This window comes from Sipha flava, unplaced genomic scaffold (assembly GCF_003268045.1).
Source record: "Sipha flava isolate LNK unplaced genomic scaffold, YSA_version1 45_pilon_pilon, whole genome shotgun sequence".
NCBI lineage: Eukaryota > Metazoa > Arthropoda > Insecta > Hemiptera > Aphididae > Sipha > Sipha flava.
In genome coordinates, this window is record NW_020273227.1 from 123,565 (window position 1) to 146,002 (window position 22,438).

A 22,438-nucleotide genomic window follows, 5' to 3' on the forward strand; every position below is an offset into this window, starting at 1 on the left:
TAAAAAATTGTTATTTAATTTTTAATTTTTAGTTGTAAGATATTTAAATTCGTATTTTATATTCTATCTATTATTTTGCTTATTAATAATAAACAAAAAATTATAAATATTAAAAATAATTATAAGTTAAAATGTTACCTCGATTTTTATTCTCAAATTATTTTCGTAACAGAAAATCATAACATCAATGTTCCATTTATATTCACCTTTATTTATACAAAAATAATAAATTAGTACTTTTTAAGACTCACTCGAAAACTAAATGTTTATATGATAATAAATTCATCAAGATGACACAATATGCAAGATATTTTATCAATCTAGACTAGATGAAGAAAAGTAATTAGCTATTTCATCTAGAAAAGTTAAGTTTTTTTTACTTCATAAAGCTATAAAAACATCGAGTATGATAATTTAATATAATATAATAAAATTATCTATTTGAATTTTAAAAAAATAATTCATTTTGAATACTTACTTAAAAGTTTTTAAAAATGCAGATTTTTTTTTATTGAATAATGTTTATAAAAATAAGAAAAACGGAAAAACATTTGTTCGGAATTAAAAACATTAATTTTTATCGTTTTATGTTTATCGTTAGATGATATAATTATTTTCTCATAATATATGTACTTATATACATTTTAATCTACGGATCAATAAAATGATTTCCGATTCGTCGGGACGAGTTCAAGAATAAAAATATTTTTATCCTGGGGTGAAACGTTGGAATAATGGAGATCATATTTTCAGACGAAGTGCGACGGTGTGTCGTGCCTAGATGGTGCTTGTTCGCCGTGCAGCTTGCTTACAGCAATAAGGATCGTTTTGCTGCTACCAGTATAATAATAATAATAGCAACATAACTGTACGAGTTGTAGAAAATCACTAATGAATCACAACGTCTACATTAACACATGGGACCCGATCGGGCTTCATTACAATTACAATAATAATTATTATTATTATTGTTATTATTCAATTCTGTCGTCGGTGCCATTAGGAACAATGATAAAAATAATTATTATCGTTACTATTATTATTTCGGGCTAATGGGATTTCTCGTGGCCGCGCACGACAAACGATAATGTTCCTTACACGTGAGCCGTTAGAACGTTGCGGCACGCGGCCGCGCGCTGCGTTCTCGGTAACGCTGCTGCTTCGCGACGGGCGGTAAACGTGACCGCGGCGGGGAAATCGAGAACAATGGACGGTACGCGCGCACGCGGTTTGTGCGGACGGCACTGCACGGGCGCGTTTGATCGACGCGCGTAGGTCACTCCGGTCCGTCCGTCGGGGACCTAACGGGTTTCGATTTGCGTCGCGGACCCGTGACTCGCGCGCGCCCGTCGCGTCCGTCAAACGGACGGTGCACGGAGTCGTACGTGGTATATAGGTTAGTTGGTAGGCACGGCACCACTGACCGCCGACCACGTGTACATCAACATTATAATATTCTGTTTGGTCAACACTGGCACTTCTACACCACCAGAACGGGCCCGTAGCTTCAGGGGGAAGTGCAGGCATTCCACTCCCTGAATCTAATCGTTGTGTTCCCCCCCCCCCCCCTAACAATTATTAAATGTGCACACGAACTCCATAGCGGTATGTTATGCACTGTGTTGCTTTTTTCGATGTTCCCCTAAAATTTGATTCGCCCCGTCTGATGACTACTGATGCATCAGAAGGACCTGTATTGAAAAAGTTTTCGTTTTTCACCATCATAGGTACCGATGCTCCAGTGCATTTTATAAGGAATTTTTACTGGGCGACAAAAAATGTTTTTTTCAAACAGTCAATGTATAATACTATAGTACGATTATAATATTACACTTTTGTTTCGCATTATTTCGCCCAATTTTTTAAAATACCGTCGACAGAGTATAATCATTGGGCAACATTTATGTCGCCTAGTTAACTAGTTAAAAAATGCACTGCGGTGTTCTACGTGTGCGCACCGCTGTCGTATAGTAATATAATTCATAATTATAAATAACCATCGAACGTCGTTTGAACGACGACCACGTAAACGCGTTTACAAATATTTATTTTTATTTTATTTTCATTTATTTGTATTTATTTATTTTAAATTTTTTTATCGATCCCTACCCACTCTGTTCGGCACTAACCTGCAGTGGATTTACGTCGTAACGTTTTCTCTCAAACGAAATCATTAAAAATAACGATGGCTCGAAAATTCATTCAAATACACAGCTATCATTAAATAATATCATCTAAACTGATCTAATTGTCCTTCCGTAGAGAGTCTAGTTTTCCAGCTTAAACATTTTTTTTTTGTCGATCCAAAAAGTAGGTAATATTATTTTTTTGGAGTATATCCTCTGGAATTTAGAAAATGTCATGGATATTTTCACAGTTATTTCATTCAGCGATTATTTCAGGGGGAATAAATCGTGGGAGTGGGATATTATCTAACTAAAAAAAACGTATACCATCCCTAAAAAGTTTATTTATTAATTATTTACTTTAATGACATACGACATACCCCCCTCTCCCGAAAATATTTGACCCTCCCCCTCGGGATAGAAGGTCTGAAATAAACACCGATTTCATCAATTCTTGTCATTTTTAATATAACCATTACCGTTACATTAGCAACGTAGCTTATAATAATATATTGTGCTATACAATACGTGCTCGTGTATTTGTTATCACGGGTTACCAAGCTGTTATTGGTAACTGTTTTATGGTATACGGAATAAATTTAAAGTAGTTAGTATGTACATCGTAAATATAAATAAGATTTACATGAACTGTTAAAGAGAATATTTTTTGTTCGTAACACTATTTGTACATGTATCTACTAGTAAATAAAATATGTAATTATGCATTAACATTTATGTATGATAAGTAAATGTACTGCAATTTTCCAAAATGAAAATGATATATATTTCTATCGGATTTTTCTATTTGTTCCATTATTTTTCAATGAAGAAAAACCAATTATTTTGAATTATGTGTACACACATGTAATATACATATTAGTACATACGTCATCTAAAATAAATGTATTTATTAATGCATTCCTCAGTTTATCTGACTGTACTCAATAATTAGTTTAATGTATTTCTACTGCATAACAACCATGAAATAAACGTAGTGGATATGACAGATTCGGTTAAAACTAGTATTAATTTTAAAGCTTTGTCTACAATATCATATTAAAATACAAAGGAAAACTTTTATCCAATTAAAACTAATTATTCTAAAACTTTTATCACAAAATAATGAATATATAAATTAATTATAATTTTATTATACCATATACTAATGTCAATATCAAATTTCAAAAACAAAATGAATTATTTTGAGCTTTAAATTGGTTTATGTCTGGTTTGTTTAATCCTTCACAATATAGAGTTAGTTATATTTGTTTCAAAATTCTGTTTATATTTATTATATGATAATGTGATTAATGAGTATATATATTATTTAATAGTTATAGTAGCCCACTATTCAATAAATTAAAAAAAATCTATGTGAGATACTGGAATTAATAGAAAATGTATAGTGCCTTTTGTTGTTTCAAAATTTTGAATTTTATGAGTCTATACTAATAAAATTAAGTTGATTTTATTATGTGTACACGTTTTAAATAGAACAGAATAGAATACTAGAATAATTAAAAAAGACTTATTTCAGATATCAACAATTATCATTACTTATGAAAAATTATATTAAATAATAATTAATACAAAAGTCAAAAAGTTTAAAAGATTGTGACCAAAAAAATAGTTAAAAAAAAAATGATAATAAGAAATCATAACAAGATGAATATTTTAAAATTAAAGAATACATAACAGTATTTCGTTTTTAAATTTATTTCACAATTATAGTGTTTTAATAATAAAAATAATCCATAGATGTAGTTCCCGATTTGTGTTTTATGGTATAAGAAATATAAAAGTAAAGATTAAAATAAATAAAATAAAAAGGATTCTTTCATTTAATAGAGGTTAATTAACGATTTGTATTGATGTTTGTGTCAGAGGGTCATAAATCACCCTATAAAATAAAACGATAAGCAAAAAAGGGGATTGTGGGCTAAAGAAATTTAATAAATTATGGAACGTTATAATACCTATGCGTTATACGAAAAATAATGACATAAATTTAAAATCAACACATTCATCGTTTAATTTAAAATATTTGAGAAAATAATTATTTGAAACCTAACCAAATAAAATTATTTAAATAATAAAAAAAAATGACAAAATTAAAATCTGCTAATTTTTAGTAATCAGTAAAATTATTTATTGTTAGGCAAGCACATAATTTTTAAATCATAAAAAACATCGTTAAACATTTGAAAATATGCTTGTTTAACAAAATAAATCATTATGTCCAAGTATGATTTTCTGAATAAAACTTTTAAAATCAAATGAAAAAAAAAAGAAGTTCATAATTTCCTACACTTATTTTATACATTACAATAATTGACGTTTTCTTAAGATCAAAACAACTGTCGATTATTGTATAGATGAATGGTTAAAGTAAATGAATCCACTCTGTCATAGTTGACATTCTATTAACTTTTAGAGGATTATTTTAATTAAACTTAAAATTTAAATATTTTGTGGTATTATATTGGTATTTTTCTCTATTGATATTTAAAGCTGTAAAAATGTAAAATAGTTCTTAGTTATGTTCATGAATTAAATTAAGTCGTGTAAAATGTATTATTTAATTTTTGATTAATATTATTACAAACGTCTAATATCACACTAGTACGTGTTATAAACTGTACTCGTTGTGCTTCTTTAGAATGTTAGTTGATAACGGTAAACATTTTTAAATTTAAGAACTGAGACGAAAATGTGCTTATTAATAATTATCAAAACTCCAATTGATCCATAATAAAATGTAATTTTAATGTAAATAACCTAAAAAATAAAATCAGGTTTGGGCAAAAATTATAACCTGGGTTTCATCATTGGATAGTTTCTTATCATGTCTTTATATCATCTATATAGATTATTTGTTGTACATACTTTTACTCATTTGCTTATTGAGTTTATAAAAAAAAAGATGGTACATTTTTTATTGAAAAAAAAATATATATAAATAAAAGTGAATATTATAATATGCTGTAAAGTTTATATTAACGAATGGTGTATGTGGAAGTAATTTTAATCTACATTTATAGCATTGTTTTGTAAATGTTGTTTTTATTCCCAATAATAATGTTACATGATTCGTAATACTTTTGTATTGCGTCGAATAGGTAATTGTTTAATAACATATTATGTATCATCATTGATTATATATATTCCCAATAGTTGGGGGTACCAAAATATTTAACATTGTTCTTTAATAGTCATGACCCTAATATTATAAGAGGCATTCGGTTTTTTTTATCTTGTCTCGTCATCGTCCAACATAATAAAGTAGGTGTTTCAATGTACCATAATTTATTTTTTAAATGTTTTATTCCATTATAACACTATGACATAAATATCAATAAAAATCATTAATTTAAACCGCTGTTAAAGCGGTACCTATTGTATAATATTCTATATTATTAAATTGCATTAATATTTACATTTATGTGTATGTTATATATTGTACTCTATTATGTCCAAGTTAGGAACATATATGTACATTTTTGGAATATTTCTCAAAGGACATGTATAGATACGTAAAATTATATGTTTATAAAAATTGCATGTAGTACCTACAATCATTTCCGAAAAGGAATTATCAATATAATAACATATAAAACATTATTATAATAATATTGTCATATTATAACATAGTTATTTATAATATAATATAATTTTTTAACCTTCTCCTTCCAAAGTTATGTAAGTATGACGTGGCTAGTTAACCACTAGTGATATAATGTATGTAGAATAACAATTAAGTACCTACCAAATTATTTTTGACATAACTTATTTGTGCAAGTGAAACTGAACCGTTTACTAAATTAAAACGTGGCTATGTTATATTGTTGACATTTCTAAGATTTCATTTACCTATTTATAAATGAATAACGTCGATAATGTTGACATTGAATTTATCGATTGCATATCGTGCTGAAAATAATAAAAATATTCCCTAAACCTACCTATTGTAAGCTTTGTATTGGATTATTTGGCATTATCATTTTTAAACAATTTTATTTTCTTAGAACATAATTTAACACAGCATATGAAAAACACTTATACCAATCGGTGAGGTGAAATAGGGTTAACAAAATATATTTAACTTTGGTTCAATAGTGACTAAATTGTATCAACAAATTTGCCCAAATATCTCATAAACAAACACATACACACGCTGTTACAGTTTGAAAGCTGTTGTTGCCCGAAGATGACAGTATTTCCAGTTGCCGTATTCGACGACGACTAGATATTTTTGGTATTCCTTCTATTTGCAGTGTTTGTATACACCTTTATATATATATGTATATATGTATATATGTATATGTACCTTTATGTATATACCTTTGTATACACTTCAAGTGTCTAGGTTAATACCCAACAACCCCTACCACTAAATATATGAATATAATAATTATTTTTTCAGGCGTATTACGTTTGGAATAGTTTTATGAACCATCAATAATTTTGTCTTCTTGGGAAAAATTGTACTGCTGGTTACAAATACTTATTTAACTTGTGTTTGGTACATTACGATCAATGGTAATACGTAAACACGGTTTTTATAAAGATAACGCGATTAGAGTTTTATAAATCTCGATGTACGGAATAACGTGTTGGACTGCTGCAGGACAGCCGCAACCTACCCGCGAGTGGGAACGAGAGAAATAAGAGGTACATGTTGTTTTTGCGCCGTAAGTGAAAATAAAACGAAACGTTGGACCCGTTGCGGCCGGTCCCGTTCGTCGTGTGCGCATAAGCTTTCTCACCGTAAGAATGTCATGACGAAACGTTGATGAAAATAAAAAAATGAAAATGCATAATATTACGATGACATTACGATAATGGAATATATGTAACACGGTGTGCTGTACCTAAACACGGGGAACGCGACGAAGGTGAGGCAGCGGCGGCGGTATGTGCCGTCGAAGAAGTTGTCTTCGCGGCAGTGGCGTAAGCGTATTCTACGGCGAGAAACCCACCGGGGGGACCACCGGCAGCGCTGAAAATTGAACCATGTCTAGGTGTCAGACACGTGGTGCGCGCCGGTTACGCATGCGCGGCGTACCGGCCACATTACGGCGGCGGCGGCGGCAGCGACCGGCCGGCACACCGATGTGCTGCGGTGCGCGCGTGTGTTTTGTACAGTGTCCGCCGACCGTCGGACGTTCTACACGCGTTCGCACTCGATTTGTCCCGGGCGCGTGGTCCCCCGGACGTACCACCTACTAATTAAGTTCGAGTTCCAAGCACATTGATTACGTTTGATCGCTATAATATTGCAGAAGAAGCAGAATAATATTCATAGGAAATAAAAATCTCCCGCGATCGTTGCGGTTTTCGCGTTTTCAACGTTTCATCCCGTTCCGCGCGTGCTGCCGAGTACAATAATATCGCCGTTGTCGCGTAATGTTGTCCGCTGTTCGGTCCGTCCGCGACACCCGCGAGTGATGTAACACCGTCAGCAAACGGACACAGGATCGAACAGTCGATTTGACCGTGACTTGTCGGCGTCGCACGGAACAGTTCGGTGGCGCGCACCTGCGACACAGCACGACGACGAAGGGGAGGAAAACCGTTTGCAGCGACAGCGTTGGCTGCGGCGGCGGAGTCGGTGGCGATGTCGCGATCACTGTCCGCGGCAGACGACCCGTTTACCTGCGCCTGGTGCGAGCCCATTAACCGCTACACCGCGTAGTATACTATAACCGCGGACGTGTTTCGCCCGGCCGTGTTTACGGAACAGGACAGCTGGACAGCTGTCGGACGCACGTCATCGTACGACGCGATCACAGACCTTTCCACAGCCGTTTACCGCGACAACGGCGACGACGACGACGACGACGACGACGACGAGGACGACCGGATATGCCGGTAGTGCGACTGCCGTCGTGGACGCTATCGGCCGCCCGATGAGTTGTTGTTGGCCGCCAGTCGCGTGTGTAACGACGCCGCCGCTGACCTGAGCGTTTCTGGGAAGTATGTGGAAGACACGTAACCGATACAATTGGTCGTGGTCTATACGTATTGTCGTTGTTGTAGCCGCCGCAGCCGTAACGCTCGCAATGTCCGCCGCTGAACCACGCGAATCGGCCGTCCCCTTGTCCTACGTTTCTTCTCCTCCGTCATCTTCCTCGTCCTTTTCTTCCTCTTCATCTTCTTTTTCGTCATCGTCGTCGTCATTGTCACCGTCGCGGTCGTTGTCTTCCGCTTCCGCCGCAGCAGCCGCCGCTGCCGCCGCCGCCACCACCGCTGCCGCTGCCGCAGTGGCCACTAGTGCGGTGGCCACCGTCACGTCACAACTGGAAAGAGCGCCGTTCGGCCACGACGGCACTGAACAACAGACCAACACTCCCGGTAAGTCGCGAACGAAATTCAAATGTCCGACGAATGTTGCGCATCGAATACAACTCCTAACGACACTTACGAAATTGGTTCCCGGGCCAAAAAAATAAAAATGTACCAATAGGTTTCCGTACTAATTACTTGGCTGAACAACAATTTCTTTTTCGTTTCTTTCGGATTTAGTGCTAGGTATGATTAATAGCAATAGCGCGTGTGAAAAATATAAGTAACTGTAATTTATCGAATAATAAATAGGTGTAATATAATAGTGATCGAAGCTCAGTCGATACCGAAATTAAATTCTTTGTATGAAAAACGCATGGTTTTATACCAACGGCCAAGTCAACAGAGCACGCCTTTCGTTCACTCTTACGCGAGTCTCCGCTTCATGTGTGACGGAACAATCAGGATCGTTCAAGGATTGCGATTTGCGATCATGTTCTATAATGTAACACCTGTTGCGACTGCTCTCGTTTGATACGTCTTCGTTTTATATGTAAAATATGTAGATATAATAAGCAACTTATATAACTATAATACCTATAGGTATAATAATGTATTTACGTTTATATTGTTTTTTCGAATTTCGATTTGAACAAACCGATGTTCTCATTGTATCGTTGGTAAAATACATATTATTTACCAGAGAATATAAATTAAACACCTGATATAACAGCAGTACACCAATGGATTGCCGTAAAAATGTGTGCACGAGTTCGACGTGTTATCATGTTAACCATAATTTTCGTCTTTATTTCAGTCAGATTATTTTCATTTCGCCTTCCCAATTACTTTCCCTTTCAGGAGATTTAATATGAATTTATTTCACATTTATAATAATGCAATATGCGTTCGAGAATGATTTACGATTAAAAAACTCGTTTTATTTACGTTCTCTTTCTATTGACTCTTTGAGTTGCTCACCAGCCGATGTGGACGAATTTTTAAATACTCTCGAGTCCCGACTCAAAAAACTTGGAAGTAAAGTCAGATACCTATGTATGTATGTATTTATATACATACAGCTGTGTAATTTGTCAAGTAGTTACACTGAAAGTATTTCGTGGGTTTTATTATAATAATAGTATGACTAAGAGCGTCTACGAACTACAGTATCTCCTCCAATATAAAAAAAAACCCAGGAATAAACGCACTAAATACAAGTAGGTACACCAGGACTAATTTGAATCATAATATAATGATGTACATTCGGATAAGTATTATATTTCAACTCCCACGGTGACACAAGAATTCGTTGGATGTAAATTGAATGTAATATACCTGATGGGAACAAGAAACTCGCGTATATTGCGAGAGAAAAATTAAATTTGTATAAATTTGCTGTAATGAAATTTAAGGATGATCGTGCACCGAGTCTTAAATAATTTCTACATTATAATGTACTATAGGATAAATTACTATTTACATTAAATAGTATTAATTTATTTTTCATTTTTTATTAAAAACAGGTTTGTTCGATTAATAAAATATAGATCTCCTCCGTTGGTCGAGTTGAAAATGTAAAAGATTCTGGTATTTTGATTTATTAACATTTACTCTAGGTCTATAAATTATATTTCAGAATCGTTTTAAGTTCATAAAAATTATGTGTATATGTTAGTTGAAGATTCGTGATTAGGCCGCGCCTGAATAATATTTTGACTACACCATCCATTCTCGTGAAATCTCATTATAACACTTAGAAATAAAACGACTAAATATTTTTGAATTAAGAAAAAAAAACGAAACGATGGTTGTAAACCACTGTTTTTAAATCATAATTTGCAATTTTTTTTCTGTTCTTCCTTGCTCAATTTTAACCGGAAACAGCCATAGTTATGTTATGCCTTTGAAATCATGTATATTGAAATGTTTTTAAAACGATGGAGTCGCTCTATACCGCGTACATGAAGTGTTCAAATAAAAATAATCGTATCGACTTGGTTACGATCAAATCACATTTTCTAATCGAATCATGCGTGTACACTCGTAGTAGTAGTATAACGATCGCGTACAAAAGACGGTAGTTAGCGTTTTTTGGTTGCTCGAAAGATGACCGTCAACGCACGCATTTGTCGGGTGCATGATCTACGGAGGATAGCGGTGACACGTGGCAACGATAGTGGATTTCTTGTCCGGGTCCCGTGCGGACGGGACGAAATATCGTCGTACACGTTCAAAACGCCGGAGAAAAGGATTGCGTAGCCCTTGCGTTCTCGCGGCGCACCGTTATCGTGACAGTATACGTATCGGTTGCGTGTCCGTTCGTCTGTGCAGGTGTAAATATTGCGAGAGGTGATCGTCCTTTAAGGACTTTGACTGCGAACATCGAACCGATGTACTGCGCACAAATAGCGCTCATCGTTCGCGGTAACGTAGGGGCAGGAAAGAACGTGCGAAACGCGCAAGAACGAGAGAGCGACCGCCTGATCAGGACCGCGGGAATTGATCGCGTTTCGTCCGGCAATCGTGTAATGCAACGATGCGACGCGTGACCAACCTGGTAGAACCTCTATGAAGTTGGGACTACTTCTAAAACGCGATCGTAAAGCTCGTTTTACACCATTGTTTCCGTCGAGAGTCCACAGGAACCGGCAATTCCGTAAACGCCCTAACAGTTTTTTTTTTTTTATTGTAACAAAGACTGCTGTGGCTGTTGGTCTGACATCACCTTAAGAGTTTACCCATTAGATGCATTACGATGCATTACGTAGCATTAATTCTCAACCTGAAACATGATCATATTTTGCTATATAGATCAGGTTTTTTTTAAGAGTGTTATTAGATTTTGAGTTGAATTTTAATCCGGACCGAGAATTTCATAGAGATATATGGAGCAGAGAATTTCCTTGGCATTTGGTGAGGATGTGCTTGACGGTAATTCGAACAACACAAGTGAAACATTTGAGTGACTTCTATTTTGTCATTGAGTATTGGTGAGTGATTGAAGTATGGCCCATTGTGAGGCGATTTAAAATTATTTCTCGTCTTCTGGAGTTATTTAACGGGGGATGCCAAGGCAGTATTGACATTTTGATTTTAGATTGAGTTTAGTCGTCCGCACTAATTGTTTATTTGTTTCTTGATGGTTTTAACACTACAATGTACCAACACTGATAAAATTTAAAACGACAATTATCAATATTAGTAATTAAGCTACTTACTAACATTTTTTCTGCCTACATACTATGTAGACCGTCGTCTTATTAAAGCACATATAATACGAACAGTCAATGAAAATATTCGTTTTTTTTAATCTACCATTACTGTTATGCTGCCTATAATCTATAATGAACTCTCTTTTAGACATCTAAAAATGTCAAAGTTCCATTTCTTCCTGAACGGAGGCCTTTTGGCGGTAATCCGGCACCCCGTTGGTCGCAGCACTGATTGGTACGCTTTTCTCGTTTTTGTCAGTTTTCCGGAGAGTCAAGTTGAAGATGATTCGTACGGGACGTTGCGCATGATCACCAACACGTTAACACGTTAAACACGTAAAAAAATATATAGGTTTACTCCAAAAATCTCAAATTTGTTCATGAAGATTTATTGTTATACCAATTCCAATAGTTCCATTACGGTGATCATAAAACGCATTATTCTTTATAACATGAATGACGATTAGTTGCACATCGCTATTATATTAATTCGTATAAACGCAACGATCTGCACTTGCTAGAATATATTTTAAATATTTCATGTTGGCTACAGGAGATCACAATTATATAATACGATTCATTTAATATAGCATGACTAAACAATCTTTTATCTATAGTTAGAAACTATTTCTAAACAGGAAGTTTTGCGACACAAGTTTATAAGATCAGTAATGCATTTGGGTCTACATATGACCGAATAGAATGCTTTGAAAGTGGTATACAACATTCAAACGAAATTGTTCTCATTGCATTCATTTTTATTCTTCCTCTTGTTTTACAAGAGACTGACATGACTGTTTGTAAAATCGTGGATTGATTTTGAAATGAGGTGAAAAATTCATATTTTCTGAAAATTTTTTTAACAGTTTGGAGTCAAATGTTTCATAAGTAATTTGTGGAAATATTATGAAAATATTTATTTGGAATTCTATAAACTGATTCTTTTAATTATTTAAAATTTTAATGATAACTTGAAAAACGGTGAACATTTCTTGAATTTGTGTAGGAATTATTTTAATTGGTCTTACTTGTAAATTGTAATCTGTCTTTCTTACTCCGGATATTTTCTAATATTTTGGATAGTTAAATTATGTTCTGCAAATGGTTTGAATAATATTTATTTGAATTTGTTTTGCATTGTTTGTATTTTAAAATTACGCTTGAGCACTATATTTTCGATTAGAAAGAAAGAAATGCTATTTTTAACAGTTTTAACCTACTATAAACATAGTATTCAACTGAAATATAACAAATATTCTGTTTTATTGTAATGCCGTTGTTAGTTTTATACTTAATAACCTAACTAAAATACGCTAGAAATAAATAACTTTTCGATGCATACAAAAGAAAACTTCGATCAAACACGGTACGCAACATTAACGACGATTACGCGATGTCAATAAATATTTGACGACCGATACTCTACGTGGTTATAATTATTTTAATAAATTGTATAGTTTTCTAAAATAAAATACCTTCTATCTGGAATTTACATATAATGTGTTGTACATTATTCAATAAGATTTGGTAGAAAAGTTATATATTTTGCCACGATGAGAAAAATCCTATTCCTCAATCCCATGATAATATTCACCTAATGCCTCGAACACATATGTACATAATTAATTTTATGATGGTGCAATTTTTCTGTGGGCAAAAATTCAATCCTATGCGTCCTAACGCATTACGGCCTACCAAAAACCTTATAATAAATGTAATATTGGTGGATAAATTAGTATAAAACGTATTGCTACTCAGATATTAGCTATTTGAATATCTTAGCATATATTATTTTCAATAAAATGTATTAGGAATATAATTGATTTTTTAAAAATGTTTTTGCTCACACTAAATTTTAATATATTTAAATAGAAATTCATGGTTTTTTGAACTGAGCTTGTTAACCGATATAAATAATTAACTAACCTAAAAATAAACCAAATTTAATTAAAATATAAAGAAATAAATTGCATTTGGTAAGCCAAAAAAAAACCTTAAACGTGTTCTTTTATTTGAAGAAATAGAAGTGAAATTTCTTTATGCAAATTAATAGCCAATGATATAAGTATTTAAAAAAACTATCAGAAATTGGCTTATTCAAATCAATAGACAGATAAAAAAAAGTCATATGTACATATATAATTGCTCAAATAAATTCCAGAAAAATTAGCGTTTACCATATTTGTAATTGTTATTTTAATAATAACTTATGACTGTACAATATCATATTATGTCGACTATCGTGATTTAGATAAACGCCAGTCATTTGCCTATTTATTCATGTTTACAAGTGTAAGTTTAGTTCCCCGAATTCGTCAATGCAGTAAGAGCACTTCATACCAGATTATTAATGTGTAGATTTGATTAGAGATTAATATGTTACTGGTTTCTTAAATTGATTAATTGGATTTCTTAGAGATTTATATTTATTATTATTCTTATTATTATTTTAACTAATAATTCATCAACATAATGTTGAATTTACCTTGAGCACATGAAGAAATATTATGTTTTAACTTAAATTTTATCTAAAATGAATTATAAATAATAATGTATTTTCTGCAATTTAACAATTAATGCCGTAAATGTATCTTCTACATTTATCATTTAATATTATTTAGCTAAATCTTAATTTATGAACAATTATAATTATTTTAATTACTCTTGAAATATTGAAACGTACTGAATGAAAAAGCAATACAAGTGCTGAACATATACATTTGTGAATAAAATAACGGTTATGACTTTGCAACGCAAGCAAATATTTTATCGATCATGAAAATTGTAAATTTTAATTTTAAATGTAAAGCCAAATAAATACTTAAAACATATATGTATATATATAATACCATTATTCGTTGCTTATTTATGAAATTTTTAAAATTACACAGGTATTTAATATTTATGGAATATTTAACTTTCACATTTTAATTATCAAAAATTATTTTAAGTTTAAAGCATTAATAAAAAGTATTCTGCACATAGAAATTTAATGTTTTCCGCAAAGTTATTTCAATATGTATAATATTAAATATTTGTGATATACTTATAGAGGGATGTTTATCTTATACAAATTTATTTGACATATATATTTGTGTTCATATTCATGATGGACGTTTTAATAAATGCTTCGAATACTATTAATAGATATTAGTTTTGAAGTGTACATTATATCGTTTCTGTCATAAATTTTAGATCTAAATATGTATAAGTATATAGATTGACGGTTGGATAACTTAATGGCCAGATTGAAACATATGCATATTGCTTCCTTGTTTATTTTATATAAACAGGTAATTTAATGTTGCCGTTATAATGCAGGCTTTAGTTTTTTTTTTTTTTGACGGATATTTGTTCATTAAATGGAATATATAAATATTTCTAACTATTTTAAACGACGTGGCAAGTTATATAGCAATGATATTCATGTATAGAAGTGGTTTAAAAATACATTCCTCGTTTCATTCAGAATCTAAAAATATGTTGTGCAAAATTTTATTTGTTCTCGTCAAATAATTTCCCCGAGGAATGTTAAACTTTTTGATAAAAAGTAAATGAACATGACCCCCACGTTACTATTTTGTTTTAATAATTCTCTTAAGGTTTTCCCTTAGGCAAACGCCTACATATTATAAAATGAATTAAAAATTACTAAGCTCGGTGGATTCAGGTATAATAAATTTAACAATAAAAATACATTGACGGAAGTATTGTTGTTTTCACTAAATATTTAGGTTTAATTATGATCATAAATCTAATAAAATGTATTATAGTTATAAAAAAATATTTTACGTTCTGTTTTTAAATTATTTTTAACTTAAATACATATGATAATTTTATTAGTTTATAGTTATACTATTTTTATAATATTATATAATTAATATCAGAAATAATTGTTATAATAGGTAAAGTTTTTATAATCATATACATAATAGAAATCATTTAAATGTTTTGTTAAAAGCTGATTTTTAATAAATGCGAATAAATAATGTATTTTTTTATAATTTTTCGTAATGTAGAATTTAACTTAAATATTGTCCTATCCACATAAATAAATATTTTATATTATAATATTATTAAATTTATTTAATTTTTATTTATTAAAAAATTATTTTAATTTGAATGACTTAAAAAACATATTTTTGCTACTTATATGAAAGATAACATTTTAGATCTTGTTTAAGATAATATCTAATTGATTGAATGTATACTTACAAGTTTTTAAAATAATTTATTATTGTTCATATGTTACTAAAATGTAAAATGTAAGCAATCAATACACATTATTATCAATCAATAACTATTACATTTTAATTATTGAAAATAAATTTCTCTAACTTATTTTACTTATTTATTAAATATTTTAGTACCTATACAATAGTACTAATACTTTAAGTTTATTTATGTTGTATAGATATGTATTGTTTTTAACACATTTTATTGTTCATAACACTGTCATAAGGGACTTCGGCAGAGATTTAAGTAGAGAGCATGTATGGAGTATGGAGATATGAACGCTGATGGTATAACAAAAACGAAAATGTAGAATTCTAGTTATATGGAGATAATATATTATATTATTTAAACATATGACAATAAACTGCAACCATTTTTTAATAAGAGCCGCCAGGAAAAAAAGTTATAAGCGTGATCTTAAATCCGATATCAATATTACATTTAAGTAACATTATGTAAAAAAAAACGAAAGATCCCATCCAAGACAATCGATCTTGGCTTTTACATATATATTAGATCAAAACTCCGGTAAGGTAAGATATTTTTTATTTTTAAATCGGCCATACACCAACTACCTGGAAACGCCGTAAAGTTATACTAAAGTTGGCGGGTAAAACCTAGTGGTCTTGATTGAAAAGCGAATTATTATGTACGTTAACACAGGGTCCTTGTACTTAGTAATAAAAATGTTTTTCTCAAATATATTTAGTACATACTATTAGAGTTTATTGTTCGTTTTCACTGTTCATGTGTTGGGTTATTTGTATATTTTCAGATTGAGGCGATATCGTATTTCAGTAAAAGTATACATTTAACGTAGATTTTGTAAGATTTTAATTAATTTCATTCTTCAATTAAAATGTTTTGAATTTATGCTTAATTTAAAATTTAATTCAATATAAATATTAAAACACTTAAATAAGTGAGAGCACCGATTTTCAAAAATACGGTATAATTATATTGAATGTTAATTTTATATGAATAAATTAAAGCGTTTACACTATATGTATACTTATATTAATATTTAGCGGTATGATCTATATCATATCTATAGCATATTATTGTTCTAAAATAAATGTAAAATCTCACATTGTAAACCAAATTAGTATATTTTTGAAAAGTTTCCGATTCATGCAAAGAAAATCTCACTAGCTGTTTATAATTTCGACTGCAAAATTTCAATATTTTAGAATATAATTTATGAAGATTTTGTATTCTATATCCAACAAAGCCAATAACGATTAATAATAAAAAAAAAAAATTTATGATTATATCTTGTGAGGCCAAATTCGTTTATAAGGTACTTTCATGGTTATATTAAAGTTTAATGGATATTAATATTAACCCACGTATATTTTATTAAATGATGACCATGAGCTTGTTTACAATAGATAAACAAGATTTATATTTTATATTATATTAGCAGTTTGGTAGTAAAATTATTGATAATAGCTTTGAGCGTAATTAAATATTAAAATAAAATTCTTGTTTTACCATTGATTATGGACTATTTAGGTCAAACATTTTTAAAATGATTTAGAATTAAAAAAAAAAAAATTAAAAATTAAAAATAAATTTTAACATTTTACTATTCAATATATTTGATTCATTCAAATTTAACGTTATTGACCTATAAGAATATATTTTCTTTATATTTTAAAAATTCCTTGATAAAATTGAGTATCGATTTAAATAAAAAAATATAGGAGTTATGAAATTATTATAGTTTTAATTATTTTAAAATATTTGCATGTACATTGAATTTACATACTTGTACAATCATACAGTATTTAATAATAATTTTTATAATTTATTTTCTTTAGACATGGTAATTTGTCAAAATCATTGGAAATATATTATTATTATAACAGCCCTGGTATATTTTTAACTATATAGGATTAAGATGATTAAAAAATATATGATTATACACATTTTGTATAAATATATTTTATTCATTTAATGATTAATTAATTATTTTGAAACTTCTATCAATATCAAAGAAATGTAATAGTATCTTGTTGTATTCATAACGATTCACAAGTTTTAAACTATTATTTAAAACATTTTTGATCAAATTAAATGTGTAATATTATAGTACAAAATAATAATTCAATTTTACATTTTCGGTAATTATGTAATATAATAATATTTCAAACAATTAACAATATTAAACGTCAATATTTTAATATTATTATTAAAGACGTTGTTTTATGGATGGAAATTAAATTTAACTCCAGTGAATATTTAAGATTTGACATTATTTGAACTTTTATTTGTTATTATTTAAATATTAAGAAAAATAAGAAAACTATGAAATTATAATGTTGTCGTACAAATACAATGTTCATCCTTCAACAGTTTCAACCTGCGAATATTTTTTTACAACTACTTATAAAAACAATAAAATCTATTTATATTTCCATTGTTTAATTTTTAGTGATAGTTTATACTTATTAAATTACTTAAACAGAATTTTATGTAAAACGTATAGAGTATGTGAGTTATTTTGTGTAATATTCAATTGTATAAATTATGGTTATTAAATAAACACACGAAAACATTACAATTTTTAATTAACAATTTATTCGATTTCTATAGAAAAAAACCGCTATTGTGATTATCATAATAATATTTAAAACAGATCCTTTATGAAAATCGTGAAAATTTTTCAATTGTTAATTACGGCTTATGTTTTTCGATTTGTATAACTTAATTAGATTAATAAACATTATATTGTACACGTAAGTGCGAATGGTGAATATTAGCTATTAGTGAAAACGTAGTAGCCAAAAATTTGATCCGAAATCGAATATGTACGACACCTTACAAGTGACGTGATGTATATGCACCATTAGGTTTTATATATTACGTGGGCTATTATATTATATTGTTATAACACCTCTTCATTATATCGTTAACCTATAACGATGATATTTGACGACAGTGCGTTCGGTTATATGTTTGATTTAAGCTCTGCGCGTAAAACCTTATAATTATCCGTTTATAATACCAAGATAATTATATAATATTATTATCGCAGCGTTTCTGACGTAGTGCATAACCCCATGCGTAATATGCACATGAAATATATTTTCAGTCCGTACATGCATGCGGGTGTGATGCCGGACAAGGCACGTGCGTTTATACAGCAATACGTATAATATAATTATTTACTAAATAATATTTAATAATGTAACGCGGACAGAAAAAGAAAAGAAAGGAAAATAAAAAATAAAGAAAACGTCAAAGTTGTAACATTTAAATGCGTATATATATATATATATATATAAGTATTATAATGCTTTATTACTTCATATAAGTACACGGGAAATAGTATATATATTAATTTATCGAGGTGTTTTGATAATAACGGTTGGTGATATTGGTGGTAGTGGTGGTTGTTTCTGCGTAGGTTGCGACAAGGGTATTTCATTTTTCCCCGGAGGGGTAGTTCTCCAGTTACGCAGGTCAGTGTCCGTCTGGGCCTACGATGGTCGTTACGTGAGGTCAGTCGTGTCACGTACGCACTTACGCATCGCCGCCACCGACGCCGTTGCCAACTATCCCACTCCGAAACCCGACACCCCAAGCTCTTGTCGGACTCTACTACCCCTAAGCCTTACGACGTACCCCTTCATCGACCCGCCTCACCGTTGTCCACCACCATCGACGTCTATCAGCGTTTTATAACACCATATTATAGTATTTATTATATGCATATATATATATGGTAATATTTATGTAAATTTTAATAGCGCGTACATATACCAATCGTGTCCCCAGGGAATCGTTTTATAACTATATTACTCACGCACAGTCACACTCACACACACACACAGACACACGTGAGCTAATGTTGACATTATAATTGTGTTTCTAATATTTCTAATACTTTTATGCCAGTATGTCATGTATATCAATATACAATGTGATTATGACTAATAACAAACGGAGCATACGAGTTGGGCCCCGAGTACTAAGGGTTAATCGCAGGTAGTGCACTAGTTGAGTCCCGAATTTTTATAGGTACTAAACTAGTTGGGTCCTGAATTATTTTAGTTATTACACTAGTTCCTGAATATATTTTGGTAAGTACTACATTATACTAACATTTTCCTTCGCATTTTAACAGACTTAGGACTGTCCTTGATCTATTTAGAGTCTAAATTTTAGACCATAGGTATGGTTAAAAATGTTTCTTATAGTTTTTTTCTTTTTTTTTAGGTTTTTTAGTTTCTTTTCCATTAAAATATAATTTATTAGAATTGTGTTGGTAAAAATATTAAAAATGTTAAGATCATTATATAATATAAATAAAAATTAATGGAAAAGAAACTAAAATACAAAAGAAAAACTATAAAAACATTTTTAACCATACCTGTTATCTAAATAGATCATAGACAGTCCTAAGTCTGTTAAAATGGGAAGGAAAATGTTAATATAATATAGTACTTACTAAAAAATATTCAGAAACTAGTGAAGTACTTATAAAATCCGGGACCCAACTAGTGTAGTACCTACCTAAAATAATTCGGGACCTAACTAGTGTAGTACCTAAAATAATTCGGGACCCAACTAGTGTCGTAATTTTAAATTCAGGACCCAATTCGGATGCAACTAAAACAAAATATGTAAATTAATCCTCTATACCTATTATAATGAACAGTTGAGTCTGTTGTCGCACGCGTTCGAAAGATGCAAACGATGAATAAAATTCGACGAGTGCATGTATTGCAATGATGAGACAGCTAAGGCAAATAGTGTGTGTGTTGTTTGTGATAAAGTGCGTGCGGTCGCGTTTTATGTGCATTGATCGTTGTGGTATGCACGCAATAAAAATGCAATGACCCATTGGATGTCCGAATCAATAACCAGTTGGCTACTTCTATTCTATAATATCATGTATAATGCATATGATAGTATTTTTTATGTGTATACTCATGATGCACTTTAGACCATGCTGTAAATAATAATAATAGTAATAATTATAATTTATATACTAAGCAAAACACCTTACCGCTAAATTGTCGTTGCAATAATACGCACTTTCATATACGTCGTGTCTTAATACAATATCGTATAGTTTCTTATTGTTACCAAACTTTAACCGCAGTTCTACCTATACTAGTTGGAAATGTTGCATTAACAAAATACAATCATTTTCTAAACTTTAATATAATAACTAAATTTTATTTTTATAGAGTGTGTTGTAAATGATACTGTTTTTTCTGTATTCGGTTATTCAAAAAATTAAAATTAAAATTAAAAAGTAAAAATTAAATTATCTGAAGTATCAATTTGAAGATAATTTTAATCGAATTATACTCATAAATAGTTCCAGTATTCTTTTTTTTTCTTTGGTTCATCATCCATAATTCCAGTATTCATCTCCTATTTAAATAATGACATTGAGCTCACATAATTAATAGTTACATAAGAGTGCTATCACAAAATAAATAAATTGTTGCAATCCTAAAAATTTAATTCTATAGTTGAAGTATCTTGTGAATCTTTTATTGAAATTGTTCAATATTATGTATTTATAAATGCAATAATGATTTGAAACAACGTTCCTGTAACATGTCTTATTTGAAAGATGGAGTTTTGATTGATTTAAATTTAATGTACAAGAACGGAATGATAAATAATATTTTAAAAACAAATAATAGGAATAAAGGAATAAGTATCACTTTTTTCCTGCAAATAGAATACCGAGCATTTTATTTATAAAACAATTTTAGTCAGCATATATTATTTTGATAATACATTAATCCGGTTACAAAGAAATCATAGTTTACTGTCATGTATAACGTTATATTGCATATATAATGCTAAAATGTTTAACTGCAAAATTAATATTATATATTCATATACATTTATGTACACTTTGATTTTGATTTAAGTTGAGCAAATTATTGTCTAATGCAACGCAATTTTGAAAAACCTTGAAAAATGACCTTAAAATCAATAATTCATTCACATGCATACTGTAGTGCGGTACCTACAATATTTATCATCATGTTGTTGACCTATTAGCTTTTACGAATGATATTAGCTCGTTTTATAGATTTATTTTTTCCTCTTGTTTCTAAGAAATTTTTGTTATTGCGTTCCAAAAAACTTTTTGAATTCAAAGTTGTTAATTTTGTTTTGAGATTTTAATGATGTTATCCTACAGTTAAAACAGTATAACAAAAAAGATAACGAAACGTCCGAAGCCGGTTTATTGAAAACACAAAATTACTCACTAGTCAAAAAAAAAAAAAAAAGAAAACACTAATAAAAAAAAGATGATAAAATTATAACCGTGAGAAATCTATATTCATGGAATGAATTAGTCACCATCTTATTATTTTGAGTGTCTCTTTTTTTCTAAAAAATTTTACTTAACGACGAAACTTCCCTAATAGCGAATTAAATAAGTTATAAACAAATGGATATCGTTTATTTATGATCGAATTAAGTACGTTCACTAATGCTTCACGTATTACATTAATATAATCCATTACATTTTAATAGTTTCCCTATTTCATTGCTGAATTTCGAATTAATTATATTGCTGGTGGAAAAAAATAA

General features: G+C 30.5%; 1 protein-coding gene across 3 annotated transcripts in view; it reads left to right on the forward strand.

Annotated features, from left to right (window-relative positions):
- The first annotated feature begins 7,195 nt into the window (after positions 1-7,195).
- The window catches only part of LOC112689649 (inhibin beta chain-like), a 55,536-nt gene continuing 40,293 nt past the window's right edge, over positions 7,196-22,438 (forward strand). Inside the window, exons 1-2 of one of the 3 annotated variants that reach the window (XM_025563455.1) lie at positions 7,196-8,102; positions 8,166-8,480. In XM_025563455.1, the coding sequence (XP_025419240.1) occupies positions 8,189-8,480 (292 nt within the window). In that variant the 5' untranslated portion in view covers positions 7,196-8,102; positions 8,166-8,188. Of the gene's footprint in view, positions 8,481-22,438 lie in introns of all 3 variants that reach the window. The other 2 variants (XM_025563454.1, XM_025563456.1) reach the window with 2 other exon arrangements.